At 42.7% G+C, this 25,969-nt stretch overlaps 1 protein-coding gene and 1 long non-coding RNA gene across 4 annotated transcripts in view; one reads left to right on the top strand and one right to left on the bottom strand.

Annotated features, from left to right (window-relative positions):
* The window catches only part of MACROD2 (MACRO domain containing 2), an 841,263-nt gene extending 828,106 nt beyond the window's left edge, over positions 1-13,157 (bottom strand). Inside the window, exons 1-2 of one of the 3 annotated variants that reach the window (XM_027653978.1) lie at positions 12,945-13,157; positions 9,130-9,246 (exon numbers count right to left, since the gene is read on the bottom strand). In XM_027653978.1, the coding sequence (XP_027509779.1) occupies positions 9,130-9,246; positions 12,945-12,990 (163 nt within the window). In that variant the 5' untranslated portion in view covers positions 12,991-13,157. The remainder of the gene's footprint in view (positions 1-9,129; positions 9,247-12,944) is intronic. The other 2 variants (XM_027653977.1, XM_027653979.1) reach the window with 2 other exon arrangements.
* A 458-nt stretch (positions 13,158-13,615) lies between these two features.
* Positions 13,616-19,694, top strand: LOC113952175. Its single transcript, XR_003529425.1, has 2 exons — positions 13,616-14,795; positions 15,583-19,694. It is a non-coding gene; the product is annotated as an uncharacterized LOC113952175 (long non-coding RNA).
* Positions 19,695-25,969: the final 6,275 nt, after the last annotated feature.

Here is a 25,969-nt window from a genome sequence, read left to right as displayed (position 1 = left end):
GTACCAGAGGCAGGTAGGTAAGTTCTTATGCAAGTGCAAAAGATGTTTTCTACATGAAGACATTGGGCTTGGTGGTAACTTGCACCTTGCAGCATCTCCCCTTCCCTCCTCCCTGAGATACCAAGTGTAATTTGCTACCCTAAGGAACAGCTGAGCTTCGATTTAAACAGCAAGGGGCAGAGGATACGTGCAATATTTGAAGAGAACTCGACCATTATTATCATTAGTCATACTCGCTTAATTTAAGGACTTGAAAAATGGAAATGAATACAAACTCACTAGCAGTTAGTAGAAAGATTTAGCTCTATCTTCTTCTGCATGTCTACATAACACCCAATCCATCAGTAGGTGAGCAGCAGAGGACCTTATTCACACAGAAAAGATTACATTGTGCACATGGGAATAAACCCAGTGCAGGATGAACTTCAACTACAAGTCAAACCTGTGGGGCAAATGGAAAACACAGAACTCTGAACACCTTTACAGCCTAACTATCCATACCAAAAGAGACCATCAGAAAGGCTCACCACTGCATAAACGAGCCTCTGGAAAAGCAAAGGGCAGGATAAGGCAGGGAAATGTTTTAAAGCAAGACAGAGGTGCAATCAGTTTTACCCTTTTTTAGCATCTGCATTAGAGATGGATCAAGTCCTTTGGACAGGAGGCTCTTGGTAAACTCTAGAACAACCTTTTCTGACACAGTGCTTGACCACCAACTCCCAGAGATGCTCTCAGTGCAAAGGTGCTTGCAGAGAACCACTCTCAGAAATAAATGTATTGGCTACATCAGCACAAGGCTGAGTGGGTTCATTTTGCAAGATGTGCATTCTATAGCATCCCATCTCCCAAAAAAAAAAACATCTGGAAGCTTTGGTAAAGACCCTTGTGAGACACTTCTGCAGACATGCCAAGTCAACATGCAACAGCTGCAAGTCTCAGGACGTTTTCTGTGCACAAACATTATGCTTCCCTTTCACACCCCACACTGACGTGGGAAATAATTCTTAGTGAAATGGAGCCACACAGAAAAGAACCATTTTAATGGGTTTTAAGGCTGTGCAAAATCCAAGTTTACTTTTCAACTGGATTGTTAAGCCTTCTCTACAGCACAGAAGAGCATTTTCTGGGCATCATAACAAATGCATCTGCACACAGCGCTTCCTACAGGGGTGAGGAATTCTGTCTCAACTGGGTTTTCCAAGAGAAAGCCACGTATCACTTCACAGAGTAAGTACTACCATTTCATGGTTGGACTCAATGACCTTAAAGGTCTTTTGCAACCTTAATGATTCTGTGATTCTTCCCCACAACCTACTCAGACGTCAGTTGGTTTGTTAGAGACATTTCTACATGCTGAGCAGTTCAGTTCTAGTGAATCGAAAAAGGAAGACCAGGCTTATCTGGTTTCCAGTGATTGGGTTTCTAACACACGCAATCAAGTGTTTAACTGTGCATGAAGCAAACGCAACTATCCATGAAAGTTGGTTAATATGATCCTAACAGAGCTTAGCGAGCTCAAACTGCATCAGTGATCCCCCAATCTCACCGAGGGAGTTAAAGCAGAATCCTTACCCAGTTTGAGTGTGAGGTTCATTTTCAAACTCAATGCAAGACTCTCACAACCCAAAGAGCAGCAGCTGAGTAGCCCACCCTGTGTGATCATAATTATCATTAGTCCCAAGCAGCAAATCCTAGCTGAGGCAACAGCTCAGTACCTTCATAAATGTCTGTCACACCTAAGCTACAGCAAATTAAACCAAGCCACGCCAGTCTCTTATTGTCTTATCAAAAGAGGCTCCCATCTTCTGTAGGAGGACATCAGCTTTTTTTACCTACACTTGAAAATATCCAAAAGTCACATAGCCAGGCAACAGGTCTACATAGTAAGCCATGACAAGGGTGCAATTCAACATCTTGATTTTGGACTCAACCTAATCACAGGCACATGGCTTCTAAGCAGGCTGGCACATTGGCTCACATCTGTCTGCACAGGACTGTGAGGACATATGCCACAATCCATCATAAATTATAGACTGGGGCATTAGCCAAGCCACCACACTGAGCAAAGCTGGATGACCTACTGAAACTGCCTCTGCAGAGCATTAATTTGGGGGTTTGATCTTGCAATCCCCCACACTCTGAAGAAGCTCATCCTTTATACATAAAAAGGGGAGCGAAGAAAATGATAAATCAAAGAGAAGACATGAGCCAAAGTCCATAACCTGTTACTTTTCCCCTGCATGTATTACACTATCTTGCTCAAAAAGCTACTATTATTCTGCTTTATCTTAGTAGTCTTGAACACCAGACGAGTCAGCCACCAAAATATTCCAGGCTGGAACCTACAGTTTTTCTCAGCCATTCCTGAGGAACAGCACATCCCGACTTGCAGCATCAGTGCTGCTAAAGCCACCCTCCCTCACACCCTGAGCAAGCAGAGCCTGCCAGCTCACAGCACCCTGCATCATCTCCACTTTCTAACTCTGCTCAGTACTTCCCCAGGGACCTCTGCACAAAACTTCAGTGCACAGAGATGTTCAGCAGCTACAGAAAAAAAGGATTGTATCTCATATTGCATGAGACAGAAGTAAGTTTGGAAATTATTCATCTGGTCAAGACTCGTGTCACCAGGAATTAAACTTTGGAAATATTCTTTCTGGTAAAGACATGCCTGACTTCCCCTTGCACTTCCACCTGCTACTGCTCTCCGAAACCCACCAAGAGCTTGCAGAGCCTTGGTAAGGACACCAATTTATTGTTGAGAGCAGCATCCTTTCCTCCAGTTAACTCTTGCCCCTCAAGGAGCTGTCTGCCACTGCAGATAAGAGGGTTTTCTCAGCTGCCTTCAGAAGGGCCACAAAATGATAACTCTATCCAGGACCTGTATAAGCTTATTGCTCTGTGGAAGTTAACCTGTCAAAAAAAATAAAATCACCAAGCATCAGCTTAAAGAGAAATCACTGCCTTAATTACAAAGACAAGTGCTATTACTTTCTTGGAAAGAGGATTAGCCACACTGGATTTTGTGTTTTTAATCTATGTAAACAGATCTGAACTTTTACTTTGTAATAATCATCTCACATTTGCTGAGAGCAAGATTTTTTTTTTAGTTCTTCCTCAAAACACTTTAAAAAAAACTGTAGCACAAGCATCACCTCTTTGACAGCTAATCCATCCTATAAAGGTTATATGCCTGCAAGCTCACCAGGGAATTACAAAGTCAACTGATTATATATTCATTCTTTCTGTTTACTGTAGTTTTCCCCCACCCCTTGCACTAAACACTCATTTATCCACTTATATCAGGGTTATCACTAATTAGGGAGGAATATTTGCCTCTAAAACCAAACCAACACACACACAGATTATTGCTCTCAAGCAATAGGTAAACTTGCATATGAAGACGACAGAAAAGTGTGTGGGGCCAGCAAATCACATGGTCAGATTTGTACCACTCTGCAGCTCTGCATCTGTTCAGGACACATCCCCAAAGGGCAGCCAAGAGCCTGGGTGAAGCAGAGCACACACAGGGCTCTGGTTACTCCCTTTGATATGGGTTGCAGGCAAACAAAAACCACCTCAGCCTTAAAGTCACCCCACATCATGTACACAGACTCCTGGACACCTCCAGAACAGACTGAGAAGCTCCCAACATGGTTTGCTGTTGTTACCCCTCCAATTCCTTTGCTCCTTCCTTAATATATATGGACAGAGAGCAGAAATGAGCAAACAGATTTACAGGCACTTCCACAAAAAGTACATCGTTTTCCAAGTATTCCAAATACTTCACTGCCATGATCGTCACACAATTCACACAAACCACAGCTGTTGCTCTTTGGGGGGTGCTCCCTCAGCTATTACACACAGCAATTAATAAGCAGAGATCTCCACATGCATCTCAGTGACACAGCTTTCTAACCTTTAACACACCAGTCTTGGAGAGACCTTGTGATAAGACACTTAGTGGGAGTAACAGTGGTATGACTACATGAAGAGTAAGGACAAAACCAAATACAGCAGGAGTTTAGGCAAAGCTGGAGTTCACACTGCCTCAGGTAACAGCAGAGATCCTGAATGGTGGCACACAAGTTATTGCTGTTTGCTGTGTGAGCTCAGCAGAAAAACTGCTGCACTGTGAACTTCACCAGACCAAGAGTTTCAGTAGCAAAAGCACCATTTTCTTTGACAGATAGAAAGCATCACACTGAGCTGTCTCCATTTACTTTCCTCCTTGTCACTTAGCTGAAAACATGTTATAAAGACAGTTGCTAAAGTCACTGTAAGAAAAAAAAAAGAACACACACAGTGCAAGCTGATGGACTTGGGTTCTTGGTGGGGGATGGTCTTGAAACACACTGGTTTGACACAGCTATTACAGACAACTCATTGTCATAACTTGCCCGACAATCAATCTTTATGTTCTAGTTGAGCACAATTTCTTCTTCTGTGTAAGTCACTGGAAATAATGAGTGGTTTAGAGAGATGTTATTTCTCACTTGCAGACATCTGGCTGAATTTCACTGCACCTCAGTAGTGGTGTCACTTGCCAAGGTCAGTTTGAGAATATTCACCTGGATTCCTATTTCCTGCAGGACAGATATCCACACCAAACAGGGCCACAAGCAGATATTATATTACCTGTGCTTAGTTACCCATCTCAAGAAATGCTGGTCACAGTTCAGGATAACCACACATTTTCCTTCCACCACGAAGCATTTCGAGTGGCTCACCCTGATGCTTTGTCTCTGTAATCTCGTGTCAACCCACTGTGAATATTTAGAAAGTTACACATTCACAGTGCAAAGATGCTTTTGTTAAATCCAAAGCAAATTATTATACATAAACCCCTCAGTGTTAAAGTAGATTAATTTGAATACACTTTGAACCATATCATTTTCTTAAAAAAATAGCAGATTAAAAAGATACAGAAGCTGCCAAAACATCTAAACATATTTCAAGACTTGCTTAAAAAAGAAAGGACTGCAGAGCTTTTATGTCATTACATCTTAAATAGAAATTAAAAACTTAGTTACTGTGTCCTTCCCTTTCAACTTCATCCAATCGAAATCAGGTCTTACCATTAGCAAAGATCTTTAAACTACCACCTGAATCTGGTGTTTTCTTGGCAACACTGCCATACAAATGAATTCCAGAGGCTGTGAGAATCAGCAGGACTCTCAGCTGCCTGGAGTTCAACTATATAAAATTTATTCCATTTTCTGAATTGCCCAATTAATGCAACAAAATGTTTTTCTACAAGTGGCACGCAAAACTCAGCGAAAACAAAATTACCAAGACCCTGATTTTCTCAAAAAGCTTTCAAGAAAAAGTTTTCTGAAGTCATCTCTGCAGAGAATCTTTGGCAATTACTGTGTACCCAACAAAATCTAATGTATGTATTTAACTTCTAAAACCACTCTAGCCGTGAGTCTACATAGTGGTGTTTTAGTCACTGAGCAACATTAGCTCCTGTTGCTGTACAAGATGAGTGCCCAGCATAAAGTGGTGGGTAATAAATATCATTGAAACAAAGGGATATAAATTCCAAAGCTTCAGAAAACAGGTCCATTATTCACATGTTGTCAGGAAGGGACTCTGCTTCAAAGTACGTAAGAAAACAGATCAGATGCCTGCATTTGGTGCATCTGAAGGATAAGAAGTGGGAAGAATGATGGATTTCAGTATATTCATACTATCCAGCCCTCTACAAGCTCATTCTTTGTTTGCAAAGAGGGCAATTCCTTATTTCTTTAATAAATGCAGTTAAAACAAAGAAAGCTTATGTTTACAGAACATAAAGAACAAAACTTTTGCCTTCCTACCATCCCCTGTGACATTAAAGAGGGACACTTTTCACTAAGTCTCCCTTTTCCTTCCACTGCTGTGTTACAACAGTTGATCTCCGAGATCCACTTGTGTCTCCTGGTACACCAAAAATCCAGGGATCCTGACAGCACAGTCCTTCTGGAAATACCCACACCAGCTTGCTTCCCTCAGCCCAGAGCAGTGGGCACCAGGCTTAGTCTCTGCATTCCACATTGCACCACTCTCCTCCCATAACGAAGAATTAACACAAACATGGACTGAATTCCATCCCAAAACACACACCAACTTAATTTCTTACAGCTACTTCTGTCCATACCAGGAGACCTGCAAAACAATGTGGGGTTTTGTTTTAGTCACAGAAGAGCATTTTAACACAGACACTGCTGCTTTCAACTCCCAAATGCTTTCAAACACCTTTGCTGCTATAAGAGACAAAGCCCTTGTCAGCTGCCATTCAGAACTCCCCAACTCTGTTCCTCAGAAAGCTTTACAGTTACACACCCCTCTGTTACTCAAAGACCTCCAGCCTTGCCAAAACACAAACTTACTCCAAGTTTTACTAGTTTTCTTCAAAATTTAGTTCTGAACACAACTTCCCATCAAAGGGTGAAGCAGGAGGGGTGAGGAAAAACGCTTCTTCCACCAACTACGGTATGTTCTCCAAACGTGTCAACAAAGAGCAGTGAGGTTGGTTCCCTCCCAACATGAACCTTTTAAGTCATTTCAGTTTGAGCAGTTCCACACACAGACTTCACAATAATCTTCTGTTAAACTTCCACACAACAAAAACATGTGCCTACCTGGAATCTCCCAACACCCCTCAGCAAGTCATTCACATTTAAAAATGAGCACCATGAAGGTTTTATGCTGTTCCTAACAGTCAGTACACAAATCTGTGCAGTACTGAATAGTCTTAATCTCCAGCTGAGTACTGAGTATCTACAGGGACTACTGCCAGCCCAGATGCTCTGCCTTCCTCTTGCAGCTTCTTACTACAGCAGCTGATTGATTGCTCCTGCTTCACTTGATTTGTTCTTGGTTGCTTTCTTGATTTCTCCTCATCACTCTTCCTGCGCAGCCACTCCATGCTTTACTAATCAATCTGTCATTTTTTCACTGTTTGGAAGTAAATGGTAAAGAATTTTTTCCACATTCCCCATCAGTTGCTGTTTTGGCCTGACAAGTAATACAGAGGATTTTATTTTTTTTCCTCTTCTTCAGTTTGTCAGTACAAGCAGCCACATTTCAAGAAAAGAAAATATGAGAAGTTGGGCATGGCACTGTCAAGTCATCACCAATTGCATCACACCTGGGGCCTCACTCCTCTCCAGAGCCTCACTCAGGCTGTACCTGTTGCCCTCTCTATGTCCCAGTACAGAGAGCAGAAGTCCCCATCACCAAGACTGAAATTCTAGTTTTTCTGTATTTCAGCTCAAAAAAATAGTTCTTGCAAACTCTCAGTACGTTCAAGTGGGGTCAACATTTAAGGGAAGGTTGAAATACATGCAGTAAGAGTCACATTAATACACATATTTCCTCTAATTGTATTGATAAGTTGGAATGTGGAAGCATTTCAGCAGCCCAGCCTTCCAGAAGTTCACTATTCCACATGGCTTATTTACAACAAATACATCAAAGACAACAAGTGACTACGGCTATTTCCTCCTGAATGTACTGTATAACAAAAGCTTCCAGTAGCAGAGAAGTGTTTCAGCACAACTTTTGCCTTCCAGCATTTTTTTTGCAGTGCACTGAGTACTAACAGAGACAAGGCAAGAGTAGCTACAAGAAAATAAATTCACCACTGCCATGATTCAATAGCCACATATTAGACAGTGACATTTTGCTTCTGTGAAGTCTAACACCAATCACAACGTAAATCCACACCTTGTCACCTTCAGCAGCCCAAGTAATACAAGCCCTGAGAATTTCAGCACTTTATAGGGAATGTGAGAGTAGCTGCAATGAAAACATAGTTTGGGTTAGCAGGGATAAAGAGTCTCCCAGTGAAACCCCACGACATGCTGCATATTCCCACATACCACAGGCCTCTGAAATGAACTCAGAGGAAATCAGTTAATAGTTTTTATTTTTTATGCAGCCTTTGATTTCTAGATGGACAGGCTTCCTGATGCTGTGAGATACAAAAGGGAGAAAGAGGTCTATAGGTACTGATGTAACTCAGCTACTCGGCAGCACTGAAGAGCTCAGCAACCTCTGACATATTTTCACTGCAAAAGTCATTCCAGGTGCTTTTAGGAGCAGACAAGAGCTTTAGCTGTTTATGACAAGGACATCTGCAGATCTGTCAGCTCCTCCAGATTGTGCTAAAATAAGTGCTACAGCCTTCCCATTTTATTAAAAACAGCTGATTAGCTCCAGGCCTCGTCACCTGGATTATTTACCATAAAGATCACATTCACCTGCAGCCACAAGACAACTCTACACACCTGTTCACAGGCCAGTCTTTGCTCTCAGTGGTAACAAAAAGGTCTGAAAACCAGTCCTATACCTGCAGAAGCAGGAAACACTTTAGGTCTCCTAGTTAAATGCTCCTCCAAAAAAAAACACAGGCTTCAGTCAAATAGTATAACAAGGCACAGGAAGAAAAGAGGAAGAGGTAACCAGCTCAGAAGTCATCCCTGTCCTTCCACGTCCTTGTGTGGATGAAAGGGAAGTAGACAAAGAACTGTTTCAGAATAACTTACAGAGGACAGAACTCTCTAAGGGAACAGGATTCTCATTTCTGGTCAGTCATCACTGCAAGTATTTAGACAACTCTCCTGGTGATCACACACACTAAGAGAGTGGGAGTTAATCCAGGCCAGGCTGATGTTCCTCAGCCGAAGAAAGCAGGCAGGACCAAAAGCAAGACAGGCTTCAAACCCAATCTCCTCCCATTTCCGGACTTTTAGAAAACAACACCACTTGTGCACTTCTCCTCTGCTTTTCAGTCACCTACAACACTGTTTCGCCCAGATTCCCCAGATCATTATGCTCACTAAGTTGCAAAGACAAAGCTCCTCAGGAACAGCTGACTGCTGGAGTATCTGGAAAGTAACACTCCTGCAGAGAACAGCTATTTTACATGCTTAAGGGTTATTGACTCCACCTGAGGATATCTGCAGAGTTAGGGGACACCAGTGAGCCTTTAAGAAATTTTGTTGTTTTTTCTTTCCCCCTGCCCTCATTTTAGGCTGTCATTGCTCCTAACATGGGTTCTAAGTCTTGGCCTTCCTAAAAGTAACTTCAGACTGAGCAAACAGAGTGGTCTGTATTTCAAGACTTCCCCATTTTACTTACCATCACTTTCACTCTTGCTTTTTAAGTCTTCCATCCACGTTGGAATAGTTTTCAGTGCAACGTAGTCCCCCGAGTACTCCTTGCGTCTTTCTTCCAAGGTCATCTTCAGCAGACGCTCTGTTTGAGTGGGAGGAAGAGACATGAAAAAAGTTGTGCAAACTTCCACATGAGCCAAGCAGTGACCAGACCAGTGCACTGAAATGCCACGGGAGCAAACATTCTGTTACCTTCTAGGTGGTAAGAAAGGCATGTTTAGTCTCTGCAGAGACTTTTGTTTGAATATTAACAGGACACACTTGTTACCACACTAAAACAAAAACGGATGGTTGTTTTTGTTTCCTCCTGAGAAAGTCACTATATCTTTTTTCAGACATTTAGTGAAAGGTAAAGCCTCAAAGAGTGTACAACTGCAATGGCTACTGCCAGCTTCACTCTTCTTCAGACCTTTCTACAAATGGACGTTGTACAGCAAGGAAAAAAAAAAACCCCAGTGACCCAACACTGCAAACACCCCCATGACCCAGCACTTGAGTTGATTTTTGCAGCCACATCTTCATCTCCCTCCCCACATCAATGATCAGTATTAGCTCAGCACAAGTTGCAGAGCTTTTCCTCTCCCAAAAGGAAAGGAGGAAAAAACCCAAAAAAAACAGTAAAGCACACTATAACACTCATATACTACTGAAGCTTCTGATCTGTTTTTACAAGTGGCACTATTACTACTACAACCACACTAACAGTTTTTTTGACACTTTAATCACTAATAAATCTTTTTTTAAGACTCAGTTTTTAGGAGTGATGGGGAAGGCTAAACCCATGTTGTTTGCCTTTGTCATAAAGGGCTAGATGGACTTGAAAAGAACATTTTCTTCTCAAGTAGAAGAGGCAGCGAAAGAGTTCGACATGGAAACTGCTTCTCAGATGAAACACTAAAAAAATAAGAAAATCACTTGCACTGTGGAGTTTTTGGTTGTGGTGGTTTTCTTTTTTTAAATGAAGTTTCCTAATTATGGAGGCTGCAATCAGCACAGTCTAATAACCAAAGGCAACTTTGGAGCACAGGCTCCTTTAACAAAATAAGTTCACTTTGCTGTTTTTGACAGCCCTACCAATTTATTCAGTTGACAAAAACATTTCTCTCTGTTATGCAGGCTGGGTATGCCTTAATTGGATATTTACATCTGCCAAAGTAGAACTGATGTGACCAGGGTCACCATCATGCACAACAGATATGCACTTAAATCCGTTACCTGAGCTTCAAGTATAAAAAACTCCAAGCATTTGACGTGAACATTGAAGTGCTACAGGAAGGCAGACCCAAGAGAGAGAGTGCCTCTGTGTGTCAGGTTTGAGGGACTGACAAGCAGAGCAGTTCTGGGTGCCTTTTGCTGAAGAGGTGATAGAGCCAGTCCCACGCCTTCAAAACTTTGTAGAGTTCCTCTCTACAAAAAGGTTTTATAGAACTTTGCTCCCGTGAGTCAGCAGCGAGAACTTAAACTGAGACTTAATTATACACAAACCTCCCGGAAGATGCTCCCGACAGCCTTCGCTGCAAGTGCAGTTTTCTGCCTGCAGCAGAAACTTGGAAAGTTTGCAGGCAGCCCAGTCCTGTGTCTAAGGCTCTGAAATCAACTCCACTCCTGCTCCTGCTCCATTCCAGCTGTCCTCAAGCAAGACCTCCCCTGGGAGGATGTGGACCAACCCTTAATTACCAAGAAAGTAATTAAGACAATCAAGTGTATTGTCAGTGGGTTTGAACTCAATATTTAGCAATTGGTGCTTTTTTCTTTTCAAGAGGTGCTTCAGAATATAAAAGGCTGAGAGCAACTGCACTCAGAGCTTCATGGGAAGAGCAGAACCAGCAAGCACAGACAGCTTCGCAGGGGTTCAGGAGTACCTGTGAGAGGTGAAGGCAGTCCTAACCAAAGACTTCATTTCCAAAGTACAGTCTGGGTAGGAAGGAAAGAAGCTGGGCTTCTCTAATTTTCCTCTCTAGTAAAGAAGGTACTTGGCAAGTCCCACAGGGCTACAAGCTGAAGAGCAATGCCAGCAGTGAACAGCAAACTTCTTTCTGCCCTCCTCACTCAAATACCCAGGCCCAGCACCATCAGCATCGTGCTGGAAAGCAATTACTGGAGCAGAAGACTGGCAAACACTGTTCATTCACACTAGGCAAAGACACAGTGAGTTCTGGCCAGCCAGCACTCAGACATGCTTCCTGGAGGAAAAAAACCTCACCAGCAGTAGGGAGCTCTGGTTTGCATCCCTAAACATCACCTGATGGAGACCACCATCCTCACAGCTGACTGAGACAAGGAAAGCATGTCAGCAGCTCCGGTTTCCAGCTTACCCTCCAGCCTCTCCACTCAGCCCTCCTCACCAAGGGTCCAGGTTTACTTGCCAGGCTGTGAACTCACACAGACAGCAGCAGAGCTGGAAGAGACAAGTGGGAGTAATGGGAACACTCACCAGAGCCTGTCAGAAACCTCTCCCCATCTGTCCCCTGGCACAAAACCAGCGTTTTTTGAAGGTAACACCATGCAGCATTAAAGGAAAGTCAGTTATAGCTGACCCCACATAAACAATGCCTCAGAAGATTTACCTGTATCTTTGTTGAAAACTGAAACTTTTGTCTGGTAGAAATTTGTTGCCTTACTTTTTACTACAGAAACATGGACTGCAAGACCGTTTTGAAAGAAAAAAGCGTGGAACAAAAGTCACTTCATCTGAGAAGAGTTTGACAGGAGCAATTAACCTGCAGAGAGATCAGTTCATTTGTGTTTTAACAATTTTTCCTTACGAACGTACACTTGATTTCCGCCACAGACAGGAAGTATGAATCCTATCCACTGCACTGGTCTTCTGCCTTCTTAGCTTGAAACACACACAGAGTCACAGGGGTGACGGAAGAAAAGAAAGAGAATGTAAAATATGAACCTCTGGTATTTTTTTCATCCTCTCCTCGTGTATTACTACACTATTTGTAAACATACCAGGCAAGAAGCTTTCCTCCTAGCAGATATAAATATCACACTTCCACTGGGTGATTTTTTTTCCTTAATTTTTACATTGCTCTCCACAGGATTGATATAAAGTACCAAAACAGCGAGGTCTGCATCAAACGCTTGGCCCACAGTTTTCATGCTCTGGAGTTTGACTTTGAGGAATTTTAAACAGAATACACAGGTGGGGGTCCTTAAAAAATATAAAAGGACTAAACAGGTGGAATCGGGGAGAGGGGGTGTGCTTTGACAGCCTCATACCCCGAACACTTCATCCCGGCTGACGAACACTAGAAGCTGAACTGAAGCACAGTACACCAGCAATTCAAATAAACCACATTTTGCCTCGGAAAACGAACGCGTTAAAAGGAGGAAAGGCACGTTTTGAGGGCATGTGCCCAACTTCCCGGCCTGGAACGCTCCCACAAGGTGACTCGGGGGCGGGAAGCCCTCAGGAGAGGGGCTGTTTACCGCCCGCCCGCCCTCGCTCCCCTCAGCCCCGGGGCTCCGCTCCTCACGGGTCCCACGGAGCTGGGGGGGAACACCCCCAATTCCCGCACACCCGAGCTGCCGTGAGGCCGGCGGGGCGTGCAATTTTGGGGTGTTTCAGCCAGGAGACCCCAGGACAAGGGCGGAGAGCGCTGACCACCCCCCCAGGCTTCCCCACCCCGTGCCCTCAGCCGCGGGAAGCGCTGCCGGACACCCCGCGGCGAGGCGGTGGTTCCGAGGGCGCCGGGACCGCCCCTCCTTCCCGGCTCAGCATGGGGTTAAAGGCGGGAGAAGCGGGCCCGGCACCGGGAAGGGCGATAATACCTTTCTCCTCCCGCCAGAGCTTTTTCCGCTTGTTGCCGGAGTACATGGTGGTGTGGCTGGCGGCGGCTTTGAGCTGCAGGTTCCCCAGGCTCACGAGGGGGTGGAGGAGACGCCGCGCCAGAGCCAGAGCCGAGCGATACCGACGCCCCGCGCCGCCGCTGGTGCCGCCGCTCCCGCCGGGTCCGACTCCGGCTCCGCGCCCGCCGCACGGTGCCCGTCAGCCGGGTCACGCCTCGCTCTACCCCGACACCCCCGCAGCGCCCGCCCCGCTCCCCGCCGCCCGTTGGCTCCGGCACACGCCGCTCAGCAGCCGCCACCGCCTCCTCCTCCCGCACCGGCCAGGAGGAGCCTGAGCGCGGCGGCGCCGGGTCCGGAGGATTTGGACGAGGGAGAAAGGGGGTGCTGTGGTGGTGGTGGGGAGGGGGGACACAGCGCGGTGGGTGCTTGGTGCGACAGCTCCGCGCGAAGCTCCCCGTCCCCGCGGGGTGGGAGGGAGGGATGGAGGGAGCGGGCGGACAGCCCCGTCCCGCCCCGCCGCCGCCCCTCACCCGCCCCCTCCGCCCCTCTGCTTCCGGGTTGCGGCGGCTCCGGCCGTGCCCGGCACCGCGGGGCTGTTGCCGAGCGACGGCGGCGGCACCTACAGGGACCCGGCGGGACCTGCCCCGCACGGCCCGACCCGCCCGCCCGCCAGCGCGGTCCCGAGGATCCCCCCGCGCCCCTGCGGCCCCGGAGCCTCCGGGACGCGGGGAACAGCAGCCCCGGCCGGTTCAAACGCAGGTGCTGGAGCTCCGGGCTGAGGTTACCGGGAGCGGGCGGCTCCGCGGGTGTCCAGAGACACAACTGTGTGTCCTGAGAAGGGCAGCGGAGCTGGTGAAGGGGCCGGAGAACAGTCCGATGAGGAGCGGCTGAGGGAGCTGGGGGTGTTTAATCCCCCTCAGGGGTGACCCTTTTGCTCTCTACGACTCCCTGACTGGAGGATGTAGCCAGGTGGGGGTCGGTCTCGTCCCAGGCAACCAGCGACAGGACGAGAGGGCACAGTCTCAAGCTGTGCCACGGAAGGTTGAGGTTGGACATCGGGAAAAATTTCTTCACAAGAAAGGGTGATTAGTTATTGGAATGGGCTGCCCCAGGGAGGTGGTGGACTCACAGTCCCTGAAAGTCTTTAAGGAAAGACGACTTGGCACTCAGAACTATGGTCTAATTGTCAAGGTGGTGTTCGGTCATAGGTTGGACTTGATGATTTCAGACGTCTTCCAACCTCACTGATTCTGTGAGTCGCTGGGATCTCTGGCATCTCTACCCCTCCCACCAACCCCTGCTGCAGCAAAGGCCAAGGTCCACCTGGGACCAAAGGTCGGGGAAGGCACCTCAGCCCCTGCGCCACTTGCCCTTCTCCTGACCGAGTCATTTATTCCTTCACACAAACTTCTATGGACTAAATAAATAAATATAAAAGCTTCCTTGCAGCTGCAGTGATCCTCTTGGCTTCAGTTGCGTCCCTGTGGAGAGAAAGGCCCTTCCCTGCGCAGGTGAATGGATTCGGCCCTGGAGCACAGCAGGTACTTAATTTGTAGTGATGTACAAGTGATGAGGGGTTGTGGTGACAAAGGACACCTCACAGCCCTCAGTGCCTCATGGGGCTCATGATCCAACAGACCTGCACTGAGACAGAACAGTTCACGATGGGAGAGAGATATCTGGTTGGAGTCAATCACAGAGAGTGCACCTCTGGTCACATGGAAAATGGAACTTCAGCTAAATCATACAGAGAGTGTCTGGTGTGCAGCACCTGCTCAAAAACTAACTTTCCTCTGGTGATACTCTCTTGTGCTTCACCTGTATCAAAGAAAGGTGAGGCACAGCATAGCAACATTTTGACTTCTCATACTTTCTGCTAAACAAAGACATTAGCATCTCTGCTATTACCATAATTCCTTACTGTAAAATCATTAGTCTTATCCCACTCATTGATGCAAGGAACGACTCAGTTAATCTTTTAACAAATAAGACTAAGAGTCCTCTTTACAAAGCATATTTAAACACTAGTATTAGATCATCCCCAAGGGGATGTTGTTATCTTCCATCTTTACCCTATTTCTTCACTTTGCCCAAGTGATGTGCTTTGGTAGCCTAAGCACAGTTTTCTCATCTTGATAATAAAAATGAGAGAAGAGCCAACAGGTCAAAAACCAAAAATACATAGTTTAAATCATGCTTGCTTCCATGGTGTGGAACAAATATTTGAATGCATATCCTAGATCATTGCATATTTACCAAGCTACTGAATATTCTAGTGTCCTGTGGGATCTGTTCCACATTCTATAAATCAATGTTTATTGGACTAGAAGGGGAGAGAGAAAGAACTTAACTCTTCCTGTGGAGGCCATCTGCACATATTCTGCAGGTTCATTTGTAAAAGCAGCTACAAGAGCCATAATTTTGGAAAGTATCTAAAGAAAGTATGTACATATATAAAGGGGAAAAAAAATTACGAAGCCTGATGTTTACACCAGCATCAGAATGGAAGACAACATAAAAGGCAGGAATAAAACTTTATTTGACATAAAAACAGAAATGTTCAAATGTTACAACTTCCAGCAAGAAAATTATTGATGCATTTTATATTTTTTTACCTCAGATGCTGGGGATACAATTGATCCCACCGAAGCAGTAAGAAATCATGGTACTGACTGATATGAGGATGACCTGTCCTTCACTTCTTACACTTAATTCTGGAGGCCTGAAGCCAGAAAAAATGATCAGCAGCATCACGTGTGGTGGGAAGATTTACCTAAAAAGCATCATTTCAGTACTTGGATGAAGAGCAATGAGGCTGCAAAAACTAGGAGATTATTTTCTGAGAAAGCTGTACATGTGGCAAGCTAAAGCAATGCTCAGAAGGGCTTAAAAATGTTCTGTTGAAACAATGAGCATGAAAATGGGACCAGCAGGAAGTTTGTGTTTGTCTAACGAGCTGGGTTTATTTAGCCCATTCAAGGACTACTGAGCACACTGGGGACATTGTACAGAGGAAGACAGGAGAACTGGGAAATGTCCAAAATTAGCATTTAAGAGATACATACCCTGGCAGAATACTAATAGTTGTAAAATGAACATTTAACATATGGATAAAGTAATGACTGGTTCAAGAGTTCCCATCAGAGATATAATAGGAAATGTAAATTAATATGAGAGCAAATACTGCACTATAGAAGTGAATAAATGTACCAAAGGAGAGTTGGAGGCTTGATCCAAACTGCTGGATCATCCAACCAAAACAGCATTAAGGCAGCTATGTGGAGCATTTCCACAGCTGTCAACCATCCTGACCAAAATAAAGGCAGTGGCACTGCAGATCCTGCCCACAGCAGAGCAAAGCTGAGCGGATCCAAGGCCCTGGAGGAGGCACGTGGTGGCCACAGGGTGAGCAGCAGCTCCATGGGGATCAGCTGTGGTGTGGGATACATGGACACCAGGAGAGAGGGGGGAGAGAGCCAGTCTGAGACACAGATCTTAAGGAAAGGATCAAAATGTCAGTTGCTGGAGAAACGGAGAGGACGGGAGTGGAAGTCAGTGGTTCCAGGTCTTGATTGTCTTAAAAACATTGGAAAAAGGCACTTGGAGGTGGCAAACTGGTGCCACCTTCACAACCACACCACGGTGCGGGGTCAGGGCCAGCATTTGTGGATGATAAACAGCAAAATGGAGCAATTTTGTGAGAAAAGCCTTGATATTTAACAAGAATAGCATTTATATGAAAATGACAGCTCTTCTCATTATTTACAATGTAAAATAGTCCTTTAGTTGTTATTTACACTGTTTATTCAGTTATTCCTTGAATACAGTGAAAGGGGTAAAGATGAAATTAAGATGTCTTAAAAGCATTTAAATATTTTGAATTTTCATATTATAAATATAATTTTTATTGATAATTTAAATGCAAACTTTAATTGCATTTTAATTTTAAATGCAAATCTATATTTAGATTATTTCCTCAATTTCTATCTCACTAAAAAAAAAAAAACAACATTACGGACAGTTTTACATGTTAAGAGAAACTTCTTTCCTCGTGCATGTGATGGTATGTTTTTAAATGTACAATTTCTGTAACCATTAAACTAAATTTATTATTACACCAATAATTTAAAACGTGTTTAAAAATTATTTATATTTATAAAAATGTATTTAAACTGTCATTATTCTCTCAAACCTTGCCCCTGTAGCAAACTGTGTGCTATGGACAGTCCTGTTGATTTTGATAAGCCCTGTGCCGAGCACCTTTCCACTGCAGGAAATTCAAAAGCAAACCTACAGCCCCTGTACAGGAACCATGGAGTCTCTCCTCCTGTCCATTCCTATCACATGCTGAAACTGCTCCCAGTTCTTCTCCCAAGGCTTCCACGGTATCGTTGGTGAGATGTCACCTTTTATTAGCAGGCTCGCTCTTGGATACTCTAATGCACATTGAAAACACAAAATGCACATCATCCATCTTTCATGTGACAGCTGCATCCCACCTTCTGAACTTCCAAGCTCCTGGCACACCTGGGTCAAGGCTCTGCTAATAAAATGATGCCGAGTGACAGGGGGAGAGGGAGTCAACTGACTACAAGCATTTGATAAACTGTTACCTGCAATTTCTTGGGTTTGTTGCCTCGGGCAAACACACTAAAGAGGAAACAAGTCACTGCAAGCCCCGTTTGTCCAACTGGGTGAGTGGAGAGGAGGATGAAAGGCAATATACTCCTGTTACTTACAGCTTTATGATTTTAATCCATTTTGTCAGGGAAATACCTTTCGGTCCATCAAGTAATGTGATAAACTATTCAAACAAAGGGAAGAATTAATGTTTCTCTACTGCTGCTGTGTTTGTTAATATGATTCTATGATTCTACTATTTCATGAGTTATCAGATGCACAGTGTTTCAGTTTAACCACTAAGGTTATACTTGTATCTAGATACAATAATTTTTTTATAGTAAATAAATAATATATTAAACACAGAATACAATTATTCAAATTATCTGATGTATACATAGTATTGACTCATGATAATTGAGACTTATTTTCTAATATTTTGATATAGACTCGTCTTACTTTGATTTGTTAGAGCATCGCAAACTTTTAGAAGAGAAATCTGTAGATCCTTTGAAGTCAGACCTATTTTAAGTCAACTATTTTGGAAAACACTGTTCCAGCATACTGGTATCCTAATACAGTTCAGTCTGGTGGTGTAAATGAGTGGAGCATTTTCCCAAAACTTAATTACAGTTCAGAAGTATTGGATGTTATTATGTACCTGGTGTGAGACTGATGCTTGTTTTAATTACTGCAGTGGTTACTGTGGTCAAAATCCATGTTTGCAAAGGCAAAGGAGAAAGAGCTTTTCAGAGTTTCCAGAAGAACCCACAGACCTGAATTTTTATGTGTGGCAGAAGACAGAAAAAAAGATAGGAATGTTCAACTTAGGCTCTTCTCTGGGATCAGCATCATATGGAAGATATAAAAATAGAAGCTAAAAAAACCAGCAGTTGATCCAGACTGAAACTGTCTTCTGCTCCTGGAACTATTCCTGGCTCAGAGAGGAAAAGAGGGAGAAAAGAGAAGTGTCCCACCTTGGAGATGACTCAATGGAGAAGGGAGTGTAATGCCACACTGGCTCCCTGGTCCCTGGTGCCTGGGAGTTTGCCACACCTCAGGTGTTTATAGGTGTGACTGTGGGGCTCACACAAACCCTTTCAGGCCTCTGCCAGTGGCTGCTGGAAACAGAATCCATCCCTTTTAGTCTCAGTCATTCTGTATGAGAATGAACTAAGATGTATTCCACAAAGCACTTGATAGAGAGGAAAACTTTTAAGTAGGAAATTACTTCTCAGTATGCCACTTGAAAATGTGGAATTCCTGCTCAGCTTACAGTGTCCTCAGCAAAAATTAGAGATTGAGAGCATAAACAGAATGAAACAGTCAAAGTGACCTCAATACAGAGGAACAGAGTTAAAAAAAAAAAAAAAAGAAAAAAGCAGGACTTAACCATGTGCTCAAGCTTGAAGTACATGAAAGTAACAGTGACATACTCTGTGACCGCTGGGAACTTGACCTCAGTGGGCTCTGCTCAACCTTCTCAGCAGCAGCAGTCACATCATCAAGTGGCTTTGCAAGGACAGAAGATAATTAAATGTGATCACATCAAGCAGAGCAAAGCATAGTGTAGTAGCAAAAATGCAGTAGTAGTAAAAATATTTCCTAATTATAAAAGTCCTTAAATGATTGCTTCTTTTCTTTCCAGGGAAACAAAAACCTGGCATTGGAAAGGTTCAGGCGGGCTGACCATAAAAAGAGGCAAACAGATGCATTTTCTTGTTTTGGTTCTTCCCTCATCCCTGCACACATCTACATCCATGCTTGGATTTGTATTTTGAGACTGCAAGGGGCAGAAGGCGAGAGATTTATTCCAACATGCTGTGCCAAATCCCCAGTACAGTGCTGAGCAACTGGGACTAGTCAGGCTGGGAATTAATTGGTTGCTAAAAACAATAAAAGATGGGAGTACTTTTACAAGACATCTAACATGCTGACTGTATAAAATTAGGCTGGAATGACATTAATAAAGAAAGCTTTCAAGTGTCAAGAATGAAAGAAGGTCAGACATTCTGCACTGAGGAAATCTAGATCTCACCAGAGGGGACATCCACTGTCGTTATTCTGTTTTGTCTTCACAACAACTTTGTAGCCAGACAGGAAAAAAAAAAAGCCAAGAGATATGCTTGAGAGTTGAAAGACTGAGTAGAGAGAGTAGATAAATGGTGTAAGAATTGGAAAGACAAGCTGAATTTTTAGAATCACGTACGGTGAAAGCTGGTACAAAACAGTTATTGATGAAAAGCGAGGCTATTTTGAATGTATACATTATCCATCTTACTATTTTTGTTTGAACAGGTATCATGCATCACCAAAATCAGTGGAATTATACCACTACAAAACATATGTTTAGTTTATACATAACAAGAAATAACTGAATTAATTTTCCAAGCCTGCTTTTCCATCTCTCTCCTTTATTCAGTTATTTTGTTTGGTTTGGCTTTACGAAGGAATCCCAGACTCACTGTGGCTCGAGGGCCCACAGGAGATCTCTAGTCCAAAGCAGGTGCTGAACACCTCCAGGGACAGCTGATCCACAGCCTCGCTAGGGAACCTGTCCCAGCCTCTGCTGGATTTGCTGAAGTTTGTCACCACCCTTCCTACACTTTCATCTAGAATTAAGCTTTAAAGAAACAGTCCAAGGAATTTCAGTTCAATGCACCGATGTACCACAATTCCTAAAGCTGAACAAGGGTATCCCTGCACTCTGCACCTTCCTTGCACTACATTGCCCCTGCCCGTTGCCTTGGATCTCATGTTGGGATTCCATGGCTTTTAGGCAAAGAACTGTATCTTTATACTTGTTTGGAGTCCAACCCAAAAAAAAGTCTGGGGTGGAGAGTGTCTCTTAACTTTGCTGAAGCAATGGCATGGTTATTTTTCAGGTGATTTTCCGGGTGATTTTACTTCACTCTTTTGTATTCTCTTGCATTTTATTTGCCTCACCTAACATTTCATGTTGTTTATTGATCTTCTTTCCATTAGTAGCACTCTGTATTTTTATCCCCTGTAAATACAACACATGCTCCTGCTCCTTTTCTTGTAATGCTTCCAGCACTGCACAAATATATCTACATTTTCCTTATCTTTTTCTTTCATCTTAATGCAATACATGCTGTATCCACCTCACTACTTTCCTCTCAACTAAGTTGTTCTAAATTGTTTGGTGTGAGAACAGTACTAGGATAGAAAGAACTGCTTTACCTTTGAACACCTGGGTATCACAACACTGTGTGTATTGTTTTCAGTTTAATTATGTTGTATCACTTGGCAAAAATTAGTTCAAAATTTGAGAGTTCAGGTTCTATAGGAGATAAAATTAAAAATAATTTTATGGTTTTATATATAATAATACTCAGCCTTTATCCTGGCAATTAAAATATCCTCTCCATCAATTGGAATTAATTGCTTTGTAAATGGTGTGTTACTGTAGCAGTGACATAGTATATGATGCACAAAAAAAGCAGGAGTTTTACATCACAATTCTTACAAGATGTTTTAATTCTGACTTTCATTTTTTTACAGTACTCATCACCATTAGCTTTAATGCTTTACCCCATTACAGTGTTTTTAGTTGCTAGTATGTTAATAGCTTTTCTTAATGTGCCCAAATCACAAAGAGTAAATCTTTGTGTAAATCTTTTTATTAGTCATCCATAATCCACAAGTAATTCTTGACCTGTAGGAACCAGGTTTGTTTTTATTCCCCCTCTCAAGGTGGCCAATAATTGTGTTAGGAGCTCTATTCTGCTCACATTGAACTCCCTCCAAAATTCTTCTTATTTTGATTGAGAGTGAATTATTTATTGTGGATACAAAATGTCCTTTAAGACAGTGAATCCAAATCCATGTACAAGAAGTAGTACAGTTAAAGCTGATATATAGCAAAGTCTCCAAATCACCCATTCCATGGAAAATGAAGACTTTCTGCCTGCTCATGCATAGGAGTCTGAGGGATAACTGGCTGGCTAAAACACCACTTAATTTATGGTTATTCATGCAGATGTTACAGCTCTGTGCTATGTACTCTATGCTGCTTTTGTTATAGGTTGGAAAATGAATTTGTTCTTTTTCCCTATAGCAATCCCTTCCTGGGAGCTCTTTCAAGAAGTGGGCTGTAGTGTAGCTCATTACAATTTAATCTCTTATATTTTAATAAGTATCCTACAGGGTTATTAAGGTGTTAGAATTATCTCTAAAAAAAAAAAAGAAAAGAATGACATCATTAGTTAGCAAATTAAGAAAATTTGTCTCCCAAATACACTCTGTTTGAATAGAAACAAAACGATTTTATAAAAAATGAACCCTGTTACCAGTAACTTATTTATTTTCAGAAGCAGAAAATATTTTTTTTGAAAACCATAGAGAAATAATGTTTCAAAACAAGTAAATGCATTTCAAAGCATAATTGTATAATTTATCAGGATGAAGGTTTAGTCCCTCCAACACAGTCACATACTGTGTTGCACTGCCATTATAAATGGAGCCATTACTTCTCCTAATAAATTTGAAAAATTGCCAGAAGTACCAATATTTTTTACTAGCACCCAAACTGCATGCACCCAGTTATTTAAAGGTAGCATGGACAGGCAGCATTCCCACACATTCACTGTTAAGGGAACTTTTAGAGCCAGAGCACCGAGTGCCTACCCGGGAAGCAGCTTTCCAGAGGCTCTGGCAGGCTGTGGTGGGGTCTGGAGCAGCCCAAAGGGATGCTGTGGAGCCCAGCAGGAGAGGAGAACCTGGAGGGATTGTCCACCGGGTGCCGCGGTGATGAGCAGTTCTGGTTACTCCCGGGGGCTCCCTGCAGGGACACGTGGTTCTCGTTGAGACTCAGAGGGTCACCGTTCCAACTGGACACTGAGGTGACACCTGAGCACACAGCAGACAGGAATAAGATCAGATGACGGTCTCTGAGACACCCACAGCTTTTATAAATGAGTAGAGTAGTGAGAGACAATTCAAACAAGTTTGGAGAGCAGCTTCCATGGGGAAGGTGCTGAAGAAAGAAGCCCCTGCACTCCAGCTGCCTGCCTTTGCAATTTGGCTGCCCAACCCTGGCCACCACAGATGTCAAGAGACTTGTCACCAGAAGCTGCAGGAGATGTCAGGTCTGCACCTCACAGAGCAGTGAAGTCCAGCCCCTGTGTCCTGTGCTCAGGGGGAGCAGGACCATCACTGGGATACATTCCCTGGCATTTGTCCCCAGGCCTCAGAAATTAATTTGATGAACAGCCACCACCTCACAGAAATTGTTCTCCCTCCCCCAACCAAACATCCTGCTACAGATGGACTTACTGGTAATTTTCTGAGCCACAAATGTCTCTTGTAATCTCCCTGGCAGCTGATCATCACTACAGAACCAGGCAGTGGAATACACTTGACCACAGAGGACCTGAAATGGGTAGAGCAAATGAGAGCTAATTTTTAAGTCCTGAGTCCTCAAAACTGTTTCTTACAGTAAGTGTTCTCTCAAGTGATGGCTAAAAATTGCAATTTTCAATAAACTTCAAATATAATATCATTACTGTGGTAAAATATGTCATTATTACTGGAAAAATTAAATAGCAAGAGGTTGTTGTTATATATAACAGCATATATTGCCTTGTATCTTCCTGCTGATAAGGCAGGAAACTGCAAAGTACTTCCAAGATTGATGAATCAGTCCAGGTTCCTAAACTAGGAGTGAGGTGGAAATGGAAATTCACCACATACAGCCAGAGTTGCCCCACAATATTTGAGTACAAGTACATTTTGCAAAGTGGTCATTAATTCTGGATCTGCTCATTTTTAGTATCCAAATCAATACCTCAGCATTGTGATTTGTGAAGATGGCACTTATTAAACAAGTTCCATTTCAAGTGCTAAGCTACAGCTGTGATGTATGTAAGAAGTGCTTATCAAATATTTGCTTCCAAATGCAATTATTTTAGCAGTAAATTTTTGAAATGTTATCTCACTTTATGCCCAAATCCAGTTGCATTCCAATGTTTTTATTGGAAATAAGCTATATCAAAGAAAGTCCTTATCTATGAGCAGCAATATCATAGGCTGCTCTCCACAAGCTTTTTATTGCTAATCTTTTTCTGCTGGAGACTTGCATGTATTTTAGATGAACTTTATTTTGTGCTGATGCTTTGCATGTGGAGTAATAAAAAGGTTTATCAATTTACAATCCATCTGAAACCAGTGAGCATTTATGAAATAATTGACTTAGTTCTTTGGGCCTCGCTTCAGTTGCATTTGAAAACAATGTTAACTTTTCTGGATGGGTAAATAGCACAGTAAGAAATGCTGTGTTCATCATGAAGGACTTCTGTGGTTTGTGCAATAGTAACAGCTTTCAGTGTACAAAATACGTATTCCAGTTTTTAAAAATGTTATCATTATAGATTGCCTCTGTAAAGGCAGCAAAAGAGTTTTATGATGATTTCTAGTTTTGACACTCGTCTTATTTGCTGATAATCTCCCACATTTAACATCACTCTAAGAATTAGGTAATCTGAGATTGTTACCAAAGAATATTATTTAATCATAACAGATATAAAACCACAAAACCCCCACCTAGAATACACCTTCTCAGTCCTTAATAATAAAATGCTCCTTCTGACAAGCTAATTGTACAATTTAGAGAGTTCCTTGTACAAGGAAATTCAGCTACTCAGACAAAAAAAAAAAAAAGAGACATAAATTAGTAGTTCATGTCATAGACTCAAGTCTGCAAAAGTTCAGTCTCTTCATGTTGCTCTAGTTCTACAAAATGGGGTAGAAACTGCCTCGGGGAAGAATCCAGGAGTAATGAGGTTAGTTCAAGTGGAGCTGACAGCACAACTCCCTATCAGGCCCCCTGCACTAAGCCATGTATCCAGATACAGCAGGAAAAATACACCTTAAACAATCACCAGATCAGCTGTAATTTCCCTGTAGGTTCTACTTCTGTTTTTCTGGTTAAACACAGAGCTCAAGACAACATCAGAAGGTACACTCACAGTGTTTATGAGAAGTTAAAACACCAGATTAACATTGGAAGAAAAATATATGACCATATGTGCCTTAGCAGAGCTCTGCAGTAAGTTTGCACAGTTTTCCCCTTTCTTTAATAACAATAGAACTTAACTGCTTAACTTTAACATAATTTCTGTATGAAATATGGAAGAACACGATGCATTTTAGCTCACCCTGGCCATTTGATGGCAATATACATGTCAGATCTACAGTGGCACGAGGATAATTAATTGTGACATTGCCAAAGGGACACAACACTTTTGCTGATAAATTCTTTACATCCTTCCAAAGGGTCACAGTCAGTATTTCAGCTTTAGGCTGGTTTATTGCCTAGAGCAAATATGATTTTAATAGACTTACATGAGCTATGGAAAAGCTGATCTGGAATAGTTACATGCTTCAAATGTGAAAAACGTTCCAGGGAAAATAGAGGAGCTGCTGTGCTTGAACTTCTTCATGCAAATAAAGTCCTACCTGAATACAAATGATGTGCATTTTTTAACAAGACTGCCAAGTTGAAAAAAAACAAAGCATATTATTGTTATAATACCAAGGTGAGATAGTTTGATAGAAATCATTTAAAACATGGATTAAAGGGGTCAGCAGAATGCAAATCATGAATAGAAGGAGGAAATGAAAAACCAGAAAACAGAAATCCTAGTAGTAGTAATTTAGCAAAAAATCAATCTAAATTTAAATTCACTGCAAAAATAGTTCTAACTTAGAAACACTAGTGAATTTTATTTTTTTTTTCCTTTTAATTAATCCTCCACTGTCCTTCCAGCATAGACACAACAAGGCTGGTATCAAACTGCCTTTGTTAGCACAGCTGACTTTGCCTGATGAACCAATTCTTGCCAAAATGTTCATTTACTGATATAACTCTGCCAGCAGACTTTTTCATGAGTATTATCCAGCCTCATACATGACCTGCCTCTGCCTTTCTTTCCATCCTTAATTGGCCATCACCCTCTCCACGCAGGTTCACATCCTGCTATCCAAATGAAGCACTGCAGTGATTCAGCAGGAAGAGCTACAGGTTTAAAACATTTGCATTTGACCTTTTTTTAAATTCCTAATGCAAGTAAACTGTATAAAACTGTCAAAACTGGTCTGATGTCAGGGTCTTGTTGGATTCTCCTGGTATGTTCCTGCATCTGAGCAGGATTAGAGAAGCCTGAAAAGGTTTTCAGTCCCAAAGGGCAGCTGCTGCAGACCAAAGTGCCTTTCATGATGGTTGAACACTGCAGTCACAAATGCCATTTCAGAAGGGATGTCAAGTTCCAGCTGAGAAAGTTACACCCTGAAAGAGAAAACTAAAATGGGAACTACCTAAACACCAGAATCCAAATTCTGAAGAAATTATAATGGGGATGCTGCAA

The sequence above is a fragment of the Corapipo altera genome, unplaced genomic scaffold, assembly GCF_003945725.1.
Source record: "Corapipo altera isolate COAL_440 unplaced genomic scaffold, ASM394572v1 70, whole genome shotgun sequence".
NCBI classification, from domain to species: Eukaryota; Metazoa; Chordata; class Aves; order Passeriformes; family Pipridae; genus Corapipo; species Corapipo altera.
This window is presented reverse-complemented; position numbering and strand designations above follow the sequence as displayed.